Below are 14,685 nucleotides of genomic sequence, written 5' to 3' on the forward strand. Positions count from 1 at the left end.
GTACAAGGCTGCTTAATTTCTTGATGTGTAGATTCAAGTAAGAGAAAAAAGCAAAGGGGGTTGACTTAAAAAGGGGTTCTTTCATGGTTTCAGTAGTATTTTTTTTTTCTCACGTGAATGTCCACACATTCTCTTTCTCTAACTTGCACCAATATTTACTTGGTTAAGGGCAGTGAGATCAAACTCTTTCCTTCTTTCCTTTTGTTCTCAATAAAAATAAACCACAAAAGAGACATTTTGAAATAATACTTTAGAAATTATTACCAAATGGTTGTTAATAATTAAGAGACCAATCTTTACTTTTGGCCTGAGGCTTATTTTCTCTACTGTTGCTGTTTTATTATCTGCCATATTAAGTTAATACTGACTGCCTTTGTGGTACTATGTGTATATTGTATACATCTGTTCTTGTCTCCATAACCCTGGACACTTAAGATAATAGGACTATCTTGATCTCAAACTCACGTGTGGCTGTACTTTGTTTATGTATATAGTATAAGATGACTATTCAGATGACCCAGAATATGCTTACATTTAAGTAAAAAAAATTGTCATCTAATTGAAGAAACTAAGAGTTCCTCTAAGAAGTGTGTTGACTTATGTTTGAGAAACTTAGTTTTATCTTCTAGTTTTAAAAAAAATTAGAAATTTTATTTTAGAAATTTGAAAACTTGTACAGTACTGTATAGTAGAAAAAGAAGAAAATTACCCATCCTTCTATGGATCTCCTCTTTCTTAGATAACCATTTTAATATTTGGTACAATAGTTTCAATTCTTGCATATCTTTTGGCTAAAATCTATATTCTTTCCATTGCTATATAGAGATGATGTTTTAAGTGGGCATTTGCTTTGACTTGTTTTCATTAATGGCAATGGGAAAATTTACTTCGCTGGATCTCCCTTATGACAAAAGACATGTTTTGTGACATGTAAAGGTGGATTCCCATAGAAAAGAATGACACTAACTGAATCCTTTAGATGTTGAATCCATTACCTCCCTAATTGTTCCTGCTGTGTTTCAGATAACTGAATTGGTTTATCTTTAGGCCATGCAAGATGTATTCTCAAGATGAACTGATTGACTTAGAAAATTATTTTAACTAAGTTGGGTAATAGCAATTATATTATTTATGGCAAATTATGTCTGATAGTTTGATTTCTAGATCTGTATGTTTTATTCTCCTAATATCCTTTTGCTGATTTGAAACCTACAGGAACACAATTTTGATAATCTTGATTTTGACTTGGATTTGATGCCTTGGGAAACAGGCATTTGGGACATCAACAACCAGCTCTGTACAGGTAATGATGTATTTCATTGGTAAAAATTTTAAACAGATCCATTTTATTTTGTAGTTTGGTAATCATCAAAATTAGGTGGGGTTATTGGGCTACTTTGATGGGTTAAAAAATTCCAGGGATAGATATTCTACTTTTGATGTGGTAGTGCACACATAAGTTTCTTGCCCAGGTGGATATAAAGAATTTTATAGTTATGTTTTAGTCACATAATGATAAAGAATTCATAACAGAAATCCTGATTTTGAGTTCTGTATATCTTTATAAGAGGTTAACCTGAGAACCAGGCAGAACTTAGGGAATCAAAGAAAGCGTGGGGTTATCAGAACTTAGGAAGTTGGTGTAGGGGTCCCTTGCATTTGATGTAGATATTTCTCTGGAGGGGGCACCACCTGGCTGATGCTAGTATCTTTAAGGGGCCCTGATGAAGTAGGTTTTGGATGTGCTGAGCGAAGTTGGGCCCTGGAACCAACTGTCACTTGTGGGATGAAGCTGATGGGAGGAAGAAACCCCTTTGTCCCCTGTCTTCACTTCAGCATCTTTCCAGTATCCCCCACTGATAGGACCTAAAAGGGAGCCAGCTGGGACATGTCTTAATAACGTGCATCACAGACTATATATAGGAGGTAGACTTAAGAACTGAAGACGGTGGTAAGTCACCAGCATACCCTCCCACCCAAATTGCAGTCCTCCCCACCCCTGCATGTCCCAGGCCCCTATTTTATGTATTTATGTGTCTTGCTTCATGCCTGTCTTCCCTCATAGAATATGGGCTACCCAAGGCCAGTGTTCTGGTTACTATTATCATGTAACAGACTACTCTAAAACTCAGTGGCTTAAAACAACAACCATTTTATTATGCTCCCAGAATCTGTGAGTCAGGAATTTGGGCAGGGTACACCAAAGAATGGCTTATCCCTGTTTTGTGATGTCCAGACCTCAACTGGGAAGATGGTAAGGCTGGAGGAGCTTGAAAGTTGGGGGCTAGCATTACCTTAAGATTTCTTCACTCACCTATCTCTTGCCCGGCCTGAGTGGCTTGATGGCTAGGACTGTCGGCTAGAGCACCAACACATGGCCTTTCTGTGTGGCTTGGCTTCCTTCCAGCTTGGTGGTCTCATGGTAGTCAGGCCTCAGAGGCTCAGGTGTGAGTGTTCCAGCGCACAGAGTGGAGACTACATTACCTCATGTAACCCAGCCTTGGAATTCCTGTAGCATTACTTCCATACTGTGTTGATTGAAGGAGTCTTAAGCCCACCTTGATTCAAACAGAGGGGAAATATGTGCTACTTCTTGATGGGGAAGGGTAAGATCATATTATAGATTATGAGGGATGGTGGATATTTTGCAGCTAATTTGGCAAAACGTTGCCTGGGCTGTAGTTGCTCAATAAATTTTTATAAATGAAGTTTAGCAAAAGATATGAACATTTTTGTGAGTTTTAATGGTATTGTAAAAAATGTTTTCCAAAATAATTATTTCTGATTTCTTACGTTTTTAAAAGTTATTTTTGGAGGGATCTATAATTTTTTGCATATGGTATAATATTAAAAAAGTACAAAAAGTCTATAGGGTAGAAAAATGTCTCCTTCAGCTGTTGGTCCTCAGCCAACACATTCTCCCCAGAGACAACCACAGTTACCAATTTGTTATGTTTATCCTTCCAGAGAATTAGCGCAGATGGGAGTAGATATATACATATACACATGTATAATTTATTGCACAAATGGTAGCATACTAGATATACTGTTTTCTGCATCTTGAATTTTCATTTGATGATGCATTTTGGTGACCTTAGCTTCAATATGATTGAATTTTAAGAGTAGATTTTACCCTCTTTCTTATTTTATTTTGAGATTATAGTGTCCAGTGGGAAAATTTTTACTCCATGTTTTTCAGTTAAAGATGTTAAGGCAGAACCTCAGCCACTTTCTCCAGCCTCCTCAAGTTGTTCAGTCTCCTCTCCTCAGTCAATGGACTCTTACTCTTCAACTCAGCATGTTCCTGTAAGTAGCCAGTCTTCTACCATGATTTTGGTCATAATGCTATCTGGGAAATATGCATATGGAGGATGCACTTATCATTTATGAAATGCTAATGTGAGCCCTACGATCTCATTTAATCCCGAGGAACCTGAGTTTCCAGGAAGGGCCTTGGGAGAGCTAGCAAGTTCTTCGTCTCTGGTTTTGCCCTCCTTCCCGTGTTCCTGCCTTCATGATTTCATTGTTTCAGTGGTTTCTTCGCACTTTACCAGTAACCAGTATTTTTTGTTTATTGGCTTACTGTCTTTTCTCCCTGCTGTCCTCTCTCCTGCCTGTCAGAATATACATTCTTTTTTTTTTTAATTTTTTATTATTAGAATATACATTCTTTGAGGACAGGGAAGACTCTAAGATGGCTTGATTTGTAACTCCTGGGCCATAGAACCTAGAATGGATTCCTTAATTCACGAAGGCTAAGTACTACCTTTGAATGGGCTAAAGTTTTTATAAAAATCTGCTAACTTCTTAAAAATGCTTCTATTCTCCATCCAGACAAAAGCTCTGAGCGTGGGAAAAGGAAATACTAAAGTATTGAGGTACTTTTTTGAATGGGGGAAGGGAAAATTTAAGGAGAAAAATTCAAATTAATATTTCAGTACATTATATCTGCTGTAAATTGAGATATCTTCATTCTGGCCGACTCAGCATCTAGTCAGCTCTGAAATCCGGACAGTTCAATTCAGTTAATGTCTCTATGATTCATCTTCTTTGCCCCTGCCAGGCCATCATCATCTCTCTGGGATTAAGTCAATAGGATTTTAACTGGCCTCTCTGCCTCCTGACTCCTCCAACTTTTCTTAGCAGAGGAATCTTCAAAGAGAAATCTTTCAGAATTATAAATTTGATCGTGTCAGTCTTTTGCTTAAACCTTATAATGACTTCCCAGGATGAAATTCAAGATGAAACTCAAACTCCCGGAGTACTAGGCCCTTCACGACCCGGCTCCTGCTTATCTTCCCGGCGCATTCTCCCTTGCTACCTTCACTTTCCCCTTCTAACCCTGTGGGATCCTACCTCAGAGCTCCCACACTCCGTACTCACTCAGCAACTATGCCAGGCTCTGGTCAAAGCCTGGTAGTGAATGAGAGCAGCGAGAGCTCTGCTTTCACACTTGTATATTTTTGTACATGCTCTTCTGCCTCGAATAGCCCTGTTTTTTTTCTTCCCTTGTAAAACTCCTATTCATCCTGTTTTAGTCCCAGTTCAAAAACAACTTCCTTTCTGAAGTTTTTCTCTGATTGCTACCATTGGAGGTTCTTTGTGGTCCCACAATTTCTCCAAATGATTTAATTAAAACATTTTTTTTAAATCCCCCTTTAAAAAATTAAAAAAAAATGTGTGTGTGTGTGTGTGTGTGTGTGTGTGTGTGTGTGTGTGAGAGAGAGAGAGAGCTGGGGAGGAGCAGAGGGAGATGCAGACTTCCTGCTGAGCGGGGAGCCTGACGTGAGAGAGAGAGAGAGGGAGAGAGCTGGGGAGGAGCAGAGGGAGATGCAGACTCCCCGCTGAGCAGGGAGCCTGATGTGGGACTCGATCCTAGGACCCTGGGATCACGACCTGAGCTGAAGGCAAGACACTTAACCGACTGAGCCACCCAAAAGTATATAACAAGGTATATTTACAGAAGCCTGATTTCTATCCTTCCCTTCCCATCCATCCTTACACGAAAGGTAGCATACTCTATACCTTGTTCAGCACTTCGCTTATTTAACTTAGTGGTATATCTTGGAGGTAAGTCCAGTTTCAGGATATAGGATCTTTCTCATTCCTTTTTATGGCTGCATGCTGTTCCGTGATAGATCCATTGTGTGGATATATCATGCTTTCTTCAGTGATTTGTGTTCTCAGTCCTTTCCAGTCTCAAATAATGCTGTAGTGAATAACATGTTACACAAGTCACGTCATATTTTTGCCAGGATGTCTTTGGGATGTAATCCTAGACATGAGATTGTGGAGATCAAGGTGAATACATTTGTAATGTTGTGGATTATAGCCAGGTTCCCCTCTGTAGGGTTGTGCAGTTGTGTGGTCTGATCAGCAGTGTGTGAGGGGCTGGTATTCACATTGTTGCTCCACACGTGCTTTGTTCTCTATTTGTTTTATTCTAAGTGTGGTTGAACATCTTTTCAAATATTTCATATGTATAAGGCCCTATTTGTGTTTCTTTTTAAATGAACTATCCATTCAAATTTTGGTTCACTTTTCTGTTGGATTATGTTGGTCTTTTTCTCCTCAAATTTTAGGTTGTTTTATTACATATTAGGATTATTAGCCCTCAGTTTGTGAAATAAGTTAAGTATTTTTTTCCCCAATTTGTCATTTGTCTTGATGCTTTGTGTCTGGTGGTTATTTTCTCCAGGCATACTTTTTTCCATAGCCAAATTACGGATCTTCTATTGCCTTTTTTTGGTCATTTAGAAGAGGGTTTTCACCACTCAGGTTATAGTATTTTTACTCTTGTTTATATCAACTTTTTGTTTGGAATAATCTCAGACTTAGAGAAATGTTACAAGGATATTTCAAATAACTTTTTTTTCCTGAACCATTGGAGAGTAAGTTGCCAACCTGATGTTTATCACCCCCAGATACTTCACTGTCTACTTTCTACAAGCAAGGATGTGCCCTCTGTAGCCACAATACAATCACTAAAATCAGGAAATAAACGTTGATACATTACCTTCATCTAGTCCTCAACTCCCACTTAGCTTAAGCCAGTTGTCTCAGAGATATCCCTTAGACTAGCAACAGAATCTAGTGTAGAATCCAGCATCGTATTTGGTTGGCTTGTCTTTTTCATTTCCTCCAGGTGAAATGATTTATTCTTCCTCAGCTTTCATGACCTTGTCACTGGTGGAGATTAAAGACTAGTTATTATGTAGAATGTTCCCTCAGTTGGGTTTGTCTGATGTTTCCTAGGGATTAGATTCAGGTTTTGTATCCATGGCAGGAATATCACCGAGGTGATGCCGTGTGTCTGTCTCATTTACTTTTGATGAGATGGCACACAATTTCAATTTGTCATTACTGATGAGGTTCACTTTGTTCACTTAGTTAAGGTAATGTCTGCCAGGCTTTTCCACTGTGAAGTTGTTTTGTCTTTGCTATAAATAAGTATTTTGTGAGGCAGTACTTTAAAATGATGTAAAAAAAAAGTCCAGTTTCTCAGCAAAGCTTAAGTTTATCTGTTTATTTCTTTATATCAGTATGGACTTATGGTTTCTTATTTTATTCAACAGGTTGTAATCCATTATTGTAATTATTCTGATTCTTATGTTGCCCTGGATTTGGCCAGTGCAACTCCCTTCACACAGACTTCTGTGTTCTTTTAATAAGTCTTCATTGGGCTTTTTGATAAATCAGGCTGACCCAGTTTTGATGCCCTTATCACCCGGTTCTGACTCCCAGTGCTGGAGTGTTCTCCCCATCCCCATGTGAACACTCTCCCTACCTAACTCAGTTTGGACTCTTACACTCTACCAGCTCGCCTCTCTGCATGGATGCTGGTCTTGCTCTGTCCCATCTAGTGGCTTTAGGGTCAAATTACTCAGCAAGGAATATTTTTGTTTGCTTGTTTGTTTATTCATTTGTTTCTTAGATAACCACAAGTGAGTGAACTCCTATGGTCTTTGTCTTTCTCAGTCCGACTGATTTCTCTTAGCCTAATGCCCTCTATGTCCATTCCTGAGCAAGAAATATTTTCTCAGTGACTGTTAATACATATTTTTATAAGGTTTTATTTTTATTTATTTTTAAAGATGTATTTATTAGCACACTCGAGGGGAAGGAGGGTGGGGCAAAGGGAGAGGGGGAGGGAGAGAATCTCAAGCAGACTCCCTTTTGAGCTTGGAGCCCAATGCTCCTGACCTGAGTCAAAATCAAGAGTTGGATGCTCAACTAACTGAGCCACCCAGGTGCCCCATGAGGTTTTATTTTTAATTTAGATCTCTGATCCGTTTGAAATTTTCCTGGTGTACGATGTGAGACCAAATCTAAATTTATCTTTTCTCAAATGACTATCAAAAGAATGGTTCCAGTACAAAAAGTTCATCTTGTTCTCAGTGACTTCAATTCTGTGTACTTAAAATAGTTTATGTAAATGATGTTACTGTGTTAGATCTCTTTGTATTTCTTTTAAAAATCAACACAGTGTTTTTAAGATCAATTCATATTGTTCGGTATTGCATCTAACTGCACAACACTTCACAGATATGTTCACTCTATTTTACCTCCATCACAGTGAGCATTGACAAAAACGACCTTTTATGGGTCCATGTGAGTATCCCTTCGGGATGTACACCCAGGAGTGGAATTGCTGAGAGGTAGAGTGCAGGTACTTCACTTGACAAGTGCTGCCATCTTGCTCTCTGGACACCTGTGGTAGTCTGCAGTCCCAGCAAAAGTGCTGGAGGATCCTTGTAGCTTCTCTTCACCGCTAATGCTCAGCGTTGCCTGGCTTTCTAATTTTTGCCAGATGGTATAAATTTTTTATTGTTTTGTTTTGTTTTAATTCGTATTTCTTTGATTACTGATTGTTTTCAACATTTCTTTACATGGCCTTTTGGATTTGGGTATTTTTTCTTTTATAAATTGTTTATTCCTGTCTTTTGCCAGTTTTTCTATTGAGTTGTCTTTTTCTTACTCACTTGCAAGAATTCCTTCTATATTTGAGATAGTAACTTCGTTGGGTTTAAACCTTACATATATCTTTTTACTTTCTATTATCTATTAGCTTTGCAGTCTTTATTGAGTAGGAATTTCTAATTTTGAATACTCAGATTCATCTTTTTTTCCGTTTGCCTCTTTGGTTTATTTTTTGAAGTTTTTTTTAAAGAAGTCTTTCTCTGCTTGTAGGCCACAAAGGTATTTTCCAATATTTTTTTCTATTAACTACATGGCTTACCTTTCACATTTAGGTTTCTTAATACCTTTATTTATTATTTTTTAAAGATTTTATTTATTTATTTGAGAGACAGACTGAGAGAGAGTGGGGTGAGGGGCAGAGGGAGAAGCAGACTCCCTGCTGAGTAGGGAGCCTGATGTGGGCCTCGATCCCAGGATGCCGGGATCATGACCTGAGCTGAAGGCAGAGGCTTGACTGACTGAGCCACCCTGGGGCCCCAAGATTTCTTAATACCTTTTTAAAAAAAATTTAATTTTTAATTTTTTTTTGAAGATTTTATTTATTTATTTGACACAGAGAACGAGAGCGAGCGAGAGAGAGAGCACAAGTCGGCAGAGAGGCAGGCAGAGGGAGAGGGAGAAGCAGGCTCCCCTCTGAACAGAGAGCCCAACATGGGACTCGATCCCAGGACCCTGGGATCATGACCCGAGTTGAAGGCAGATGCTTAACTGACTGAGCCACCCAGGCGCCCCTTCTTAATACTTTAGAGTCTACCTTACTGTGTCGTGTTAGTTAGGGATCTAGTTTTAATTTTCTCTAAGTGAGCCAGTTTCCCCAGTTGTATCACCTTTATAATCATTCTGTTAAAGAATATCTTATGTCTCTCTGTTTAGTCAAGTTACTTTTATGTAACTCAATTAAGTTTTGAAATTTTCTTTACATAGGTTCTGTACATTCCTTAGAAAATTAACTCCTAGGTATTTTATATCTGTTATAGCTCTTGTGGGTGAGATCTTTTTTATTATATTTTTAAGTGATTATTCATACAATATTTTCAGAGTGAAACGTTTTTTAATTGGTTTTTATATGTGTTCCAAGTAGATAGCATGTCATCTTACAAAGGTACTTCTTCTGTCTCTTCTATTTTAATATTTATTCCTTTTATTTCATTTTCTAGTATAATTATGTTTGCTAGAATTATAGAAAAAGCAGTTACGTTTCTTATCCTGACTTAAATGGTACTGCATTTAGTATTTCACCATTAAGTATGACATTGGCTATGCAATTATACATAGCTTTTTTTTTTTTTTAATGTTAAGAAAGTATCCCTCTAATCCTTGTTTTCTAGGACTTTTGTAAGGAGTACTTGCTGAATGTTAAGAAATACCTTTTAAGCATCTAAGGCCATGAAGAGAATCATATCCTCCTATGTTGTTACCTTGTACTCTCTGGTTTATTCCAAATATCATCTGAAATACTCTGTAAGGTTCACAGAGCGCAGCTTATGGCTATGTGCTGAGTAGGTGTTGAGGATGAATGAATGAAGCAGTTGCCATTGTTACCAGCATGACTGGGAGTGACCATATTCTCTCTAGGTCATTTTGATTTTTTTTTCTTATCTGATCCCCCCCCCCCAAAAAAAAAATTTGCCTTTGTGGGGCACCTGGGTGGCTCAGTCAGTTAAGCGTTTGCCTTCAGCTCAGGTCATGATCTCAGGGTCCTGGTATTGAGCTCTGCATCCACATCCAGCTTCCTACTCAGTGGGGAGTCTGCTTCTCACTCTCTCTGCCCCTCCCCTAGCTCATGCTCTCTCAAATAAATAAAATCTTTAATTTTCCTCTCAGAATAGAAGTGCTACTTTTATCCTATGTTAAGTTTCCTTATGGCAACAAAATGAGACAGATCCACTGAATGCTAAAAGACTTGGAAAATGTTATCTTTATACATCTCTGTATTAATAAGTCACCCATTAAATAAAAGAAAATAGCCTTGTTCCTTTCAGTGTTTGTCTTTCTTTCAAAACATTTGGGACAAAGGCAGCATTAATAAATGAAAAACAATAGTAAGAATTATTTGTTTTGAGTTTCTTGTAAGACTACTGAATAAGAGATTGGGGGAAAGGATATTGGCATTTTAACCATAGTCTTATACCAAATGTTTGTATGGCTAGGAACCAAGTAAATATCAAGTGTGCGGGAGGAAATGTAGGAACAGATCAGTGATTCCCATCTTTAATACAAGAGGATGATGTAAATGTCCTCTGCAATTTGAATTATTTTTCCTCTTGTATCGATGGATAATGTTACTTTCTTTATCCATAGTCTCTTAGTACTTAGTACCTAAAGTTTCTAATATATCATACCTTTGCCTTGAAGTTGTCCTAGAATGTTCGTTTATGTATGGATTTTGCCTCTCTAAGCCATTTTCTGTTCAAGAATTATATTCTTCTCCGTGAATTTGTTTGTATTTTATTTTGCTACAGGAGGAGTTGGATTTGTCGTCTGCTTCCCAGATGTCTCCCCTTTCCTTATATGGTGAAAGCTCTCATAGTCCCTCCTCAGCAGAGGCACTGAAAGAAGATAAGCCCATCATTGGTCCTAGGAGCAAAACTGGTATGACTCCCATCTCCTAACTTCTGTTCTTTCTAAGTTGGACTGAACTTAGGTTCCATTTTTAAAAAGAAAATGTTGGATTAAGTGCATGTTTATTAAGCTGGCTTTTTGTTTTTAAAATAGAGGACCTGTCTTCCTTGGTTGTCTTGTCTTTACAGGTGAAAAATGCGTCAAAGTAGATGTAGGCCTCATCGTCTTCAGGAGAGAATTCAAAGATTCAGTTAAAAATACTGAATGTGAGGGACATTTGGGTGTGACATTTATTACCTCTTAATCTTCAGGCCTTATTTAGTGATTTTTAGCTATTCTCCTTTACCAGTTCATATATCCCCTTCCCAAAGCTGCAGTGTGGTCATTCCAGTGAAAACCATCATTTTGACCATCAGTGTGGTCAGAAAGGAAGATCTCATTTGACTTCTAAAATAAGTCCTGGGGGTGTCGTGTACAGCGTTAGTAATACTGTGTTGTATATTTGAAAGTTGCTAGGAGAGTAGATCTTCTAAGTTTCATCACAAGGAAAAAAACTTGTAACTGTGTGTGGTAGCAGATGTTAACTAGACTTCTTGTGGTAATCCTTTTGTGATACAAATATCAAATCATGTTGTACCCCTGAAATCAATATAATGTTATATGTCAACTATACCTCAAAAAAGGGGGGTAGACCTCAGATTAAGGACTTTTTTTAGTCCATTAAGTATAGATAGCTATGCTTAAACTCCAGGTAAGGATAGTTACTCAGAGGTCAAGGTAATGTGTAGAAAAAGGTGTATAATAGAACCTATTTTCTAGGGATTGCTTTCACATTGATTTGTGGTTTGTTTGGATTTTCTCCAGAAAATGGACTGACTCCAAAGAAAAAAATTCAGATGAATTCAAAACCTTCAATTCAGCCCAAGCCATTATTACTTCCAGCAGCACCCAAGACTCAGACAAATTCTGGCGTTCCAGCGAAAACCATCATTATCCAGACACTACCCACACTTATGCCATTGGCAAAGCAGCAGCCAATTATCAGCATACATCCTGCACCCACTAAAGGTACCTGAGTGGCACTTGAGGCTGCGTATGTTTAATTGATGGGTACTAAGGCTTGCCTCATGTCATTTGTTTTAGCTCAGGTTATAATTTCTGAGCACATGCTGTGTGCCAGGAATTGTCCTTGGTTTTGAGGATGTTGCAGAGATGACTAACATGTGGTTCCTGTCCTAACAAGGTAGATGGCTATCCAGATTAATTATATCTGATACTTCTTTTTTCTTACAGTTTTAATTATGAAAACACCTGTCAGGCTTGTGGTTTTATATAACCACTTGTAATGAAGAAGAAAATCCAGGAAACTTTCTTGGTACCATTCTGTCCTGAGATTTTTGTGTCCATGAACTCTTGTGTTTTTTTTGTTTTTTGTTTTTTTTTTTCATGAACTCTTGTTTTTAAGGAGTGGTCAGTATGTAAATAACATCACGGGTCTAATAGGTGAGTTTCAGCAATAGGATCAGGCTCTTCCTCTCTGCAGAGGCAGCATGCTTTAGTAAACATGATCTTGAGTGAGGGCATTAGGAAGAGATCTCAACTCTTGTCTTCACATAGTTAAGAATGTGTGTGTTTCTATATTTTATCCACCAGGTGGCCTCATATACTTGATTCTGCACGAATTGTAGTATTGAAAGAACGTGTTTGAGGATTTGGTAGTGTGCAGATACAGGAATCATTTGCACATGAAGATGTCTTAGGCAGGTTATCTGTCATTCTCATACTGATGCGTGTACACAGGAGTAAAGGAAAACCTGTTTAACGTTCTTTCCCTGGATTTAGAAAGGACTAGGTCTCAATGGTCTATGGATTGTAAACAAATGTTTCTTTTATGGCTATGTTTCCAGCTCTAGATTGTTAATTCATTTCTTTGGATCAAGAAGATCAAGTTTTAATGAGAGCAAGGTCATAAATTTGATTTCTAGTTACTCTGTTAGTTTTGTTTTATTCCACGGTCACGGACAGTATGACATTGATAAAGAGAAGAGCTAGGTGGGAGACTGGACAATTCAGTGAAAATCCATCAAAGTCTACCAAAACCCTAGACCTGAAATACCTGCCCTTTCAGTACAGGGTCAGAACTGCTGCCTTTTTCATGTGAAAAATAGCAGTCCTGTAGAAGGGGTGTTCTTGTGGTCTGTGAATGGATGTTAAGTGTTCATGAACTTGAAATAAAATGTAAGATTTATTGTGTCTGTGGATTTTTCTAAGGTGAGTCTCCAAAACTTTCATCAGGATCTCAACGGGGTCTATGTCTTCCCAAAAGTTAAGAATTTAAACTTGTGAAGAACCTCATTTTGGTTCCCATAAGCTCTTAAAACACAAGTATAAAAAGCAAAAGCCAGACATTAATATGACTAGTGTGTGAAGCAAGGGGTATTCCTAAGAATTTGCTCTTAGCAGACCATGTTCAATTGATAGAAGACAAACCATTCTTTTCTGAGCAGTTTATCAGGTTCAGAAACCTGAATCATACATTATTCAGAATGTCAGTGCCTGCCCATTATCTGAATATAGTATTTATGTTTGCTAATATAAGGCACTTGTGTGTTTTTATAGTACAGTCCAGAGAGTTGGTGTTGTTGTAACATACAGATATAAGTGTATGTCTTCCATTTATTTGAAATAAAGAGGTAGAGGGGAAATATAGGAGAGGCATTTTATAATTAATGTGAGTATCAATAGTAAATATTTTATCATTAAAAAAGAAGTAATTTTTACAGGATTAAGTTCAAATTCTCTAATTTGGAAGTAAAGCCCACCGTGGTTTGGCTCCAGTTTAGTTTCTAACTTTACATTATAATCACTCCTTTTTATAATCCCAACTTCCTCTTCTAGCCCAACCAGTCTGACCACTGTCCCTTGAATTCTCTCCTTTTTCCTAGTTTCTTGGCTCAGACCATTCTGTCTGCCTGAAACAACTTCTGTAACTAAGTCCTATACATCCATTAAGACTGTTAGGAGGAGTGCAGGTGAGAGATGATGAAAGCCTGGTATGTCCGTGAAAATGGAGAGCCAGGATAGAGGGTGCAGAGGTTAAAGCATGCAGAATCTCGGGCTTGGTTATTGGATGGTTTGGAAAGGGGAGGAAGGATGGAGGGGGACGTATCCTACGTCTTGGGCTTGTTGAGTAGATGATAGTGCAAAATCATTGAAATGGAAGATAGAGATAACATAACTTACCCCAGGTCATTCTGCTCCTGAGAAGTAGAAGCAGAACTGGAGCCCAGGTGGTCTGGCTCAGAGTCTGTTTAATTAGTCATGATACTAGATTGCCTCTAAAGGAATGGGGAGATGTGCTCCTTGATCTCCAGAATTCTGTCTAATTGGGGAGTTAACATATTTACATAAACAAATAAGAGTGACTATGAGAACTAATGAATTAATAATATATGCAGTGCCCTTATGGAAGCTGTTATTATATAGAAATGGAAATTAATAATAATATATAAAAGCTAACATTAAAGTTCTTACTGTGTGGTAGACACTTGTGTTTAAGTGCATTATCTTACTTAATCGTTACATCGGCTCTGTGAAGATGGGTGCTATTACTGTCCTCGTTTTATAGATGAGAAAATTAAGACAGAAGAATCATTTACCCAAGTCACATAGCTATATTATTTTAGACAAAGTAGGCATTCAATAAATGTTTGATACATAGTTTGAAATCTTTGAAGAAAATTGAAAAGGAAAAATACCTGTCACAATCGGTGAGTCATACATAGAAGTATTTAGCATTGAATCTAGCCGTGTTCTGGTGGTTCCCTTAAGGGAGATTTGTATGTAATGTCAAGGAGGATTTTGAGCATGCTGAAATGGATAAACAGTCTTATGGTTGTCCTTTTTGACTGTCTTCACACTAGGGACAGTAGTTACTATGTTCAGCTACTAACTACTTAAGGCCCAAAACAGTCCTTTGCATTGCATTCTATGATCCAGGAGCATCTAGCAGGTCATTGTTTAGCAAGTCACCATGAGAGTTTTTCGTTTTCTTGAACATGTTGTAATAGAAGTTTCTCCCCATTCTGTCTTGAACCCAAGCATGCCTAGAATATTTAGAGGATCCTTGATTTGGATGCTAGG

General features: G+C 37.9%; 1 protein-coding gene across 1 annotated transcript in view; it reads left to right on the forward strand.

Moving 5' to 3' along the window:
- Positions 1-14,685, forward strand: part of ATF6 (activating transcription factor 6) — a gene marked incomplete at its 5' end in the record, with an annotated part of 204,815 nt that overhangs the window by 15,318 nt on the left and 174,812 nt on the right. Inside the window, 4 exons of the mRNA XM_035722023.1 lie at positions 1,216-1,303; positions 3,200-3,306; positions 10,443-10,572; positions 11,407-11,610. Coding sequence (XP_035577916.1) covers positions 1,216-1,303; positions 3,200-3,306; positions 10,443-10,572; positions 11,407-11,610 — 529 coding nt within the window. The remainder of the gene's footprint in view (positions 1-1,215; positions 1,304-3,199; positions 3,307-10,442; positions 10,573-11,406; positions 11,611-14,685) is intronic.

This window comes from Zalophus californianus, chromosome 10 (assembly GCF_009762305.2).
Source record: "Zalophus californianus isolate mZalCal1 chromosome 10, mZalCal1.pri.v2, whole genome shotgun sequence".
NCBI lineage: Eukaryota > Metazoa > Chordata > Mammalia > Carnivora > Otariidae > Zalophus > Zalophus californianus.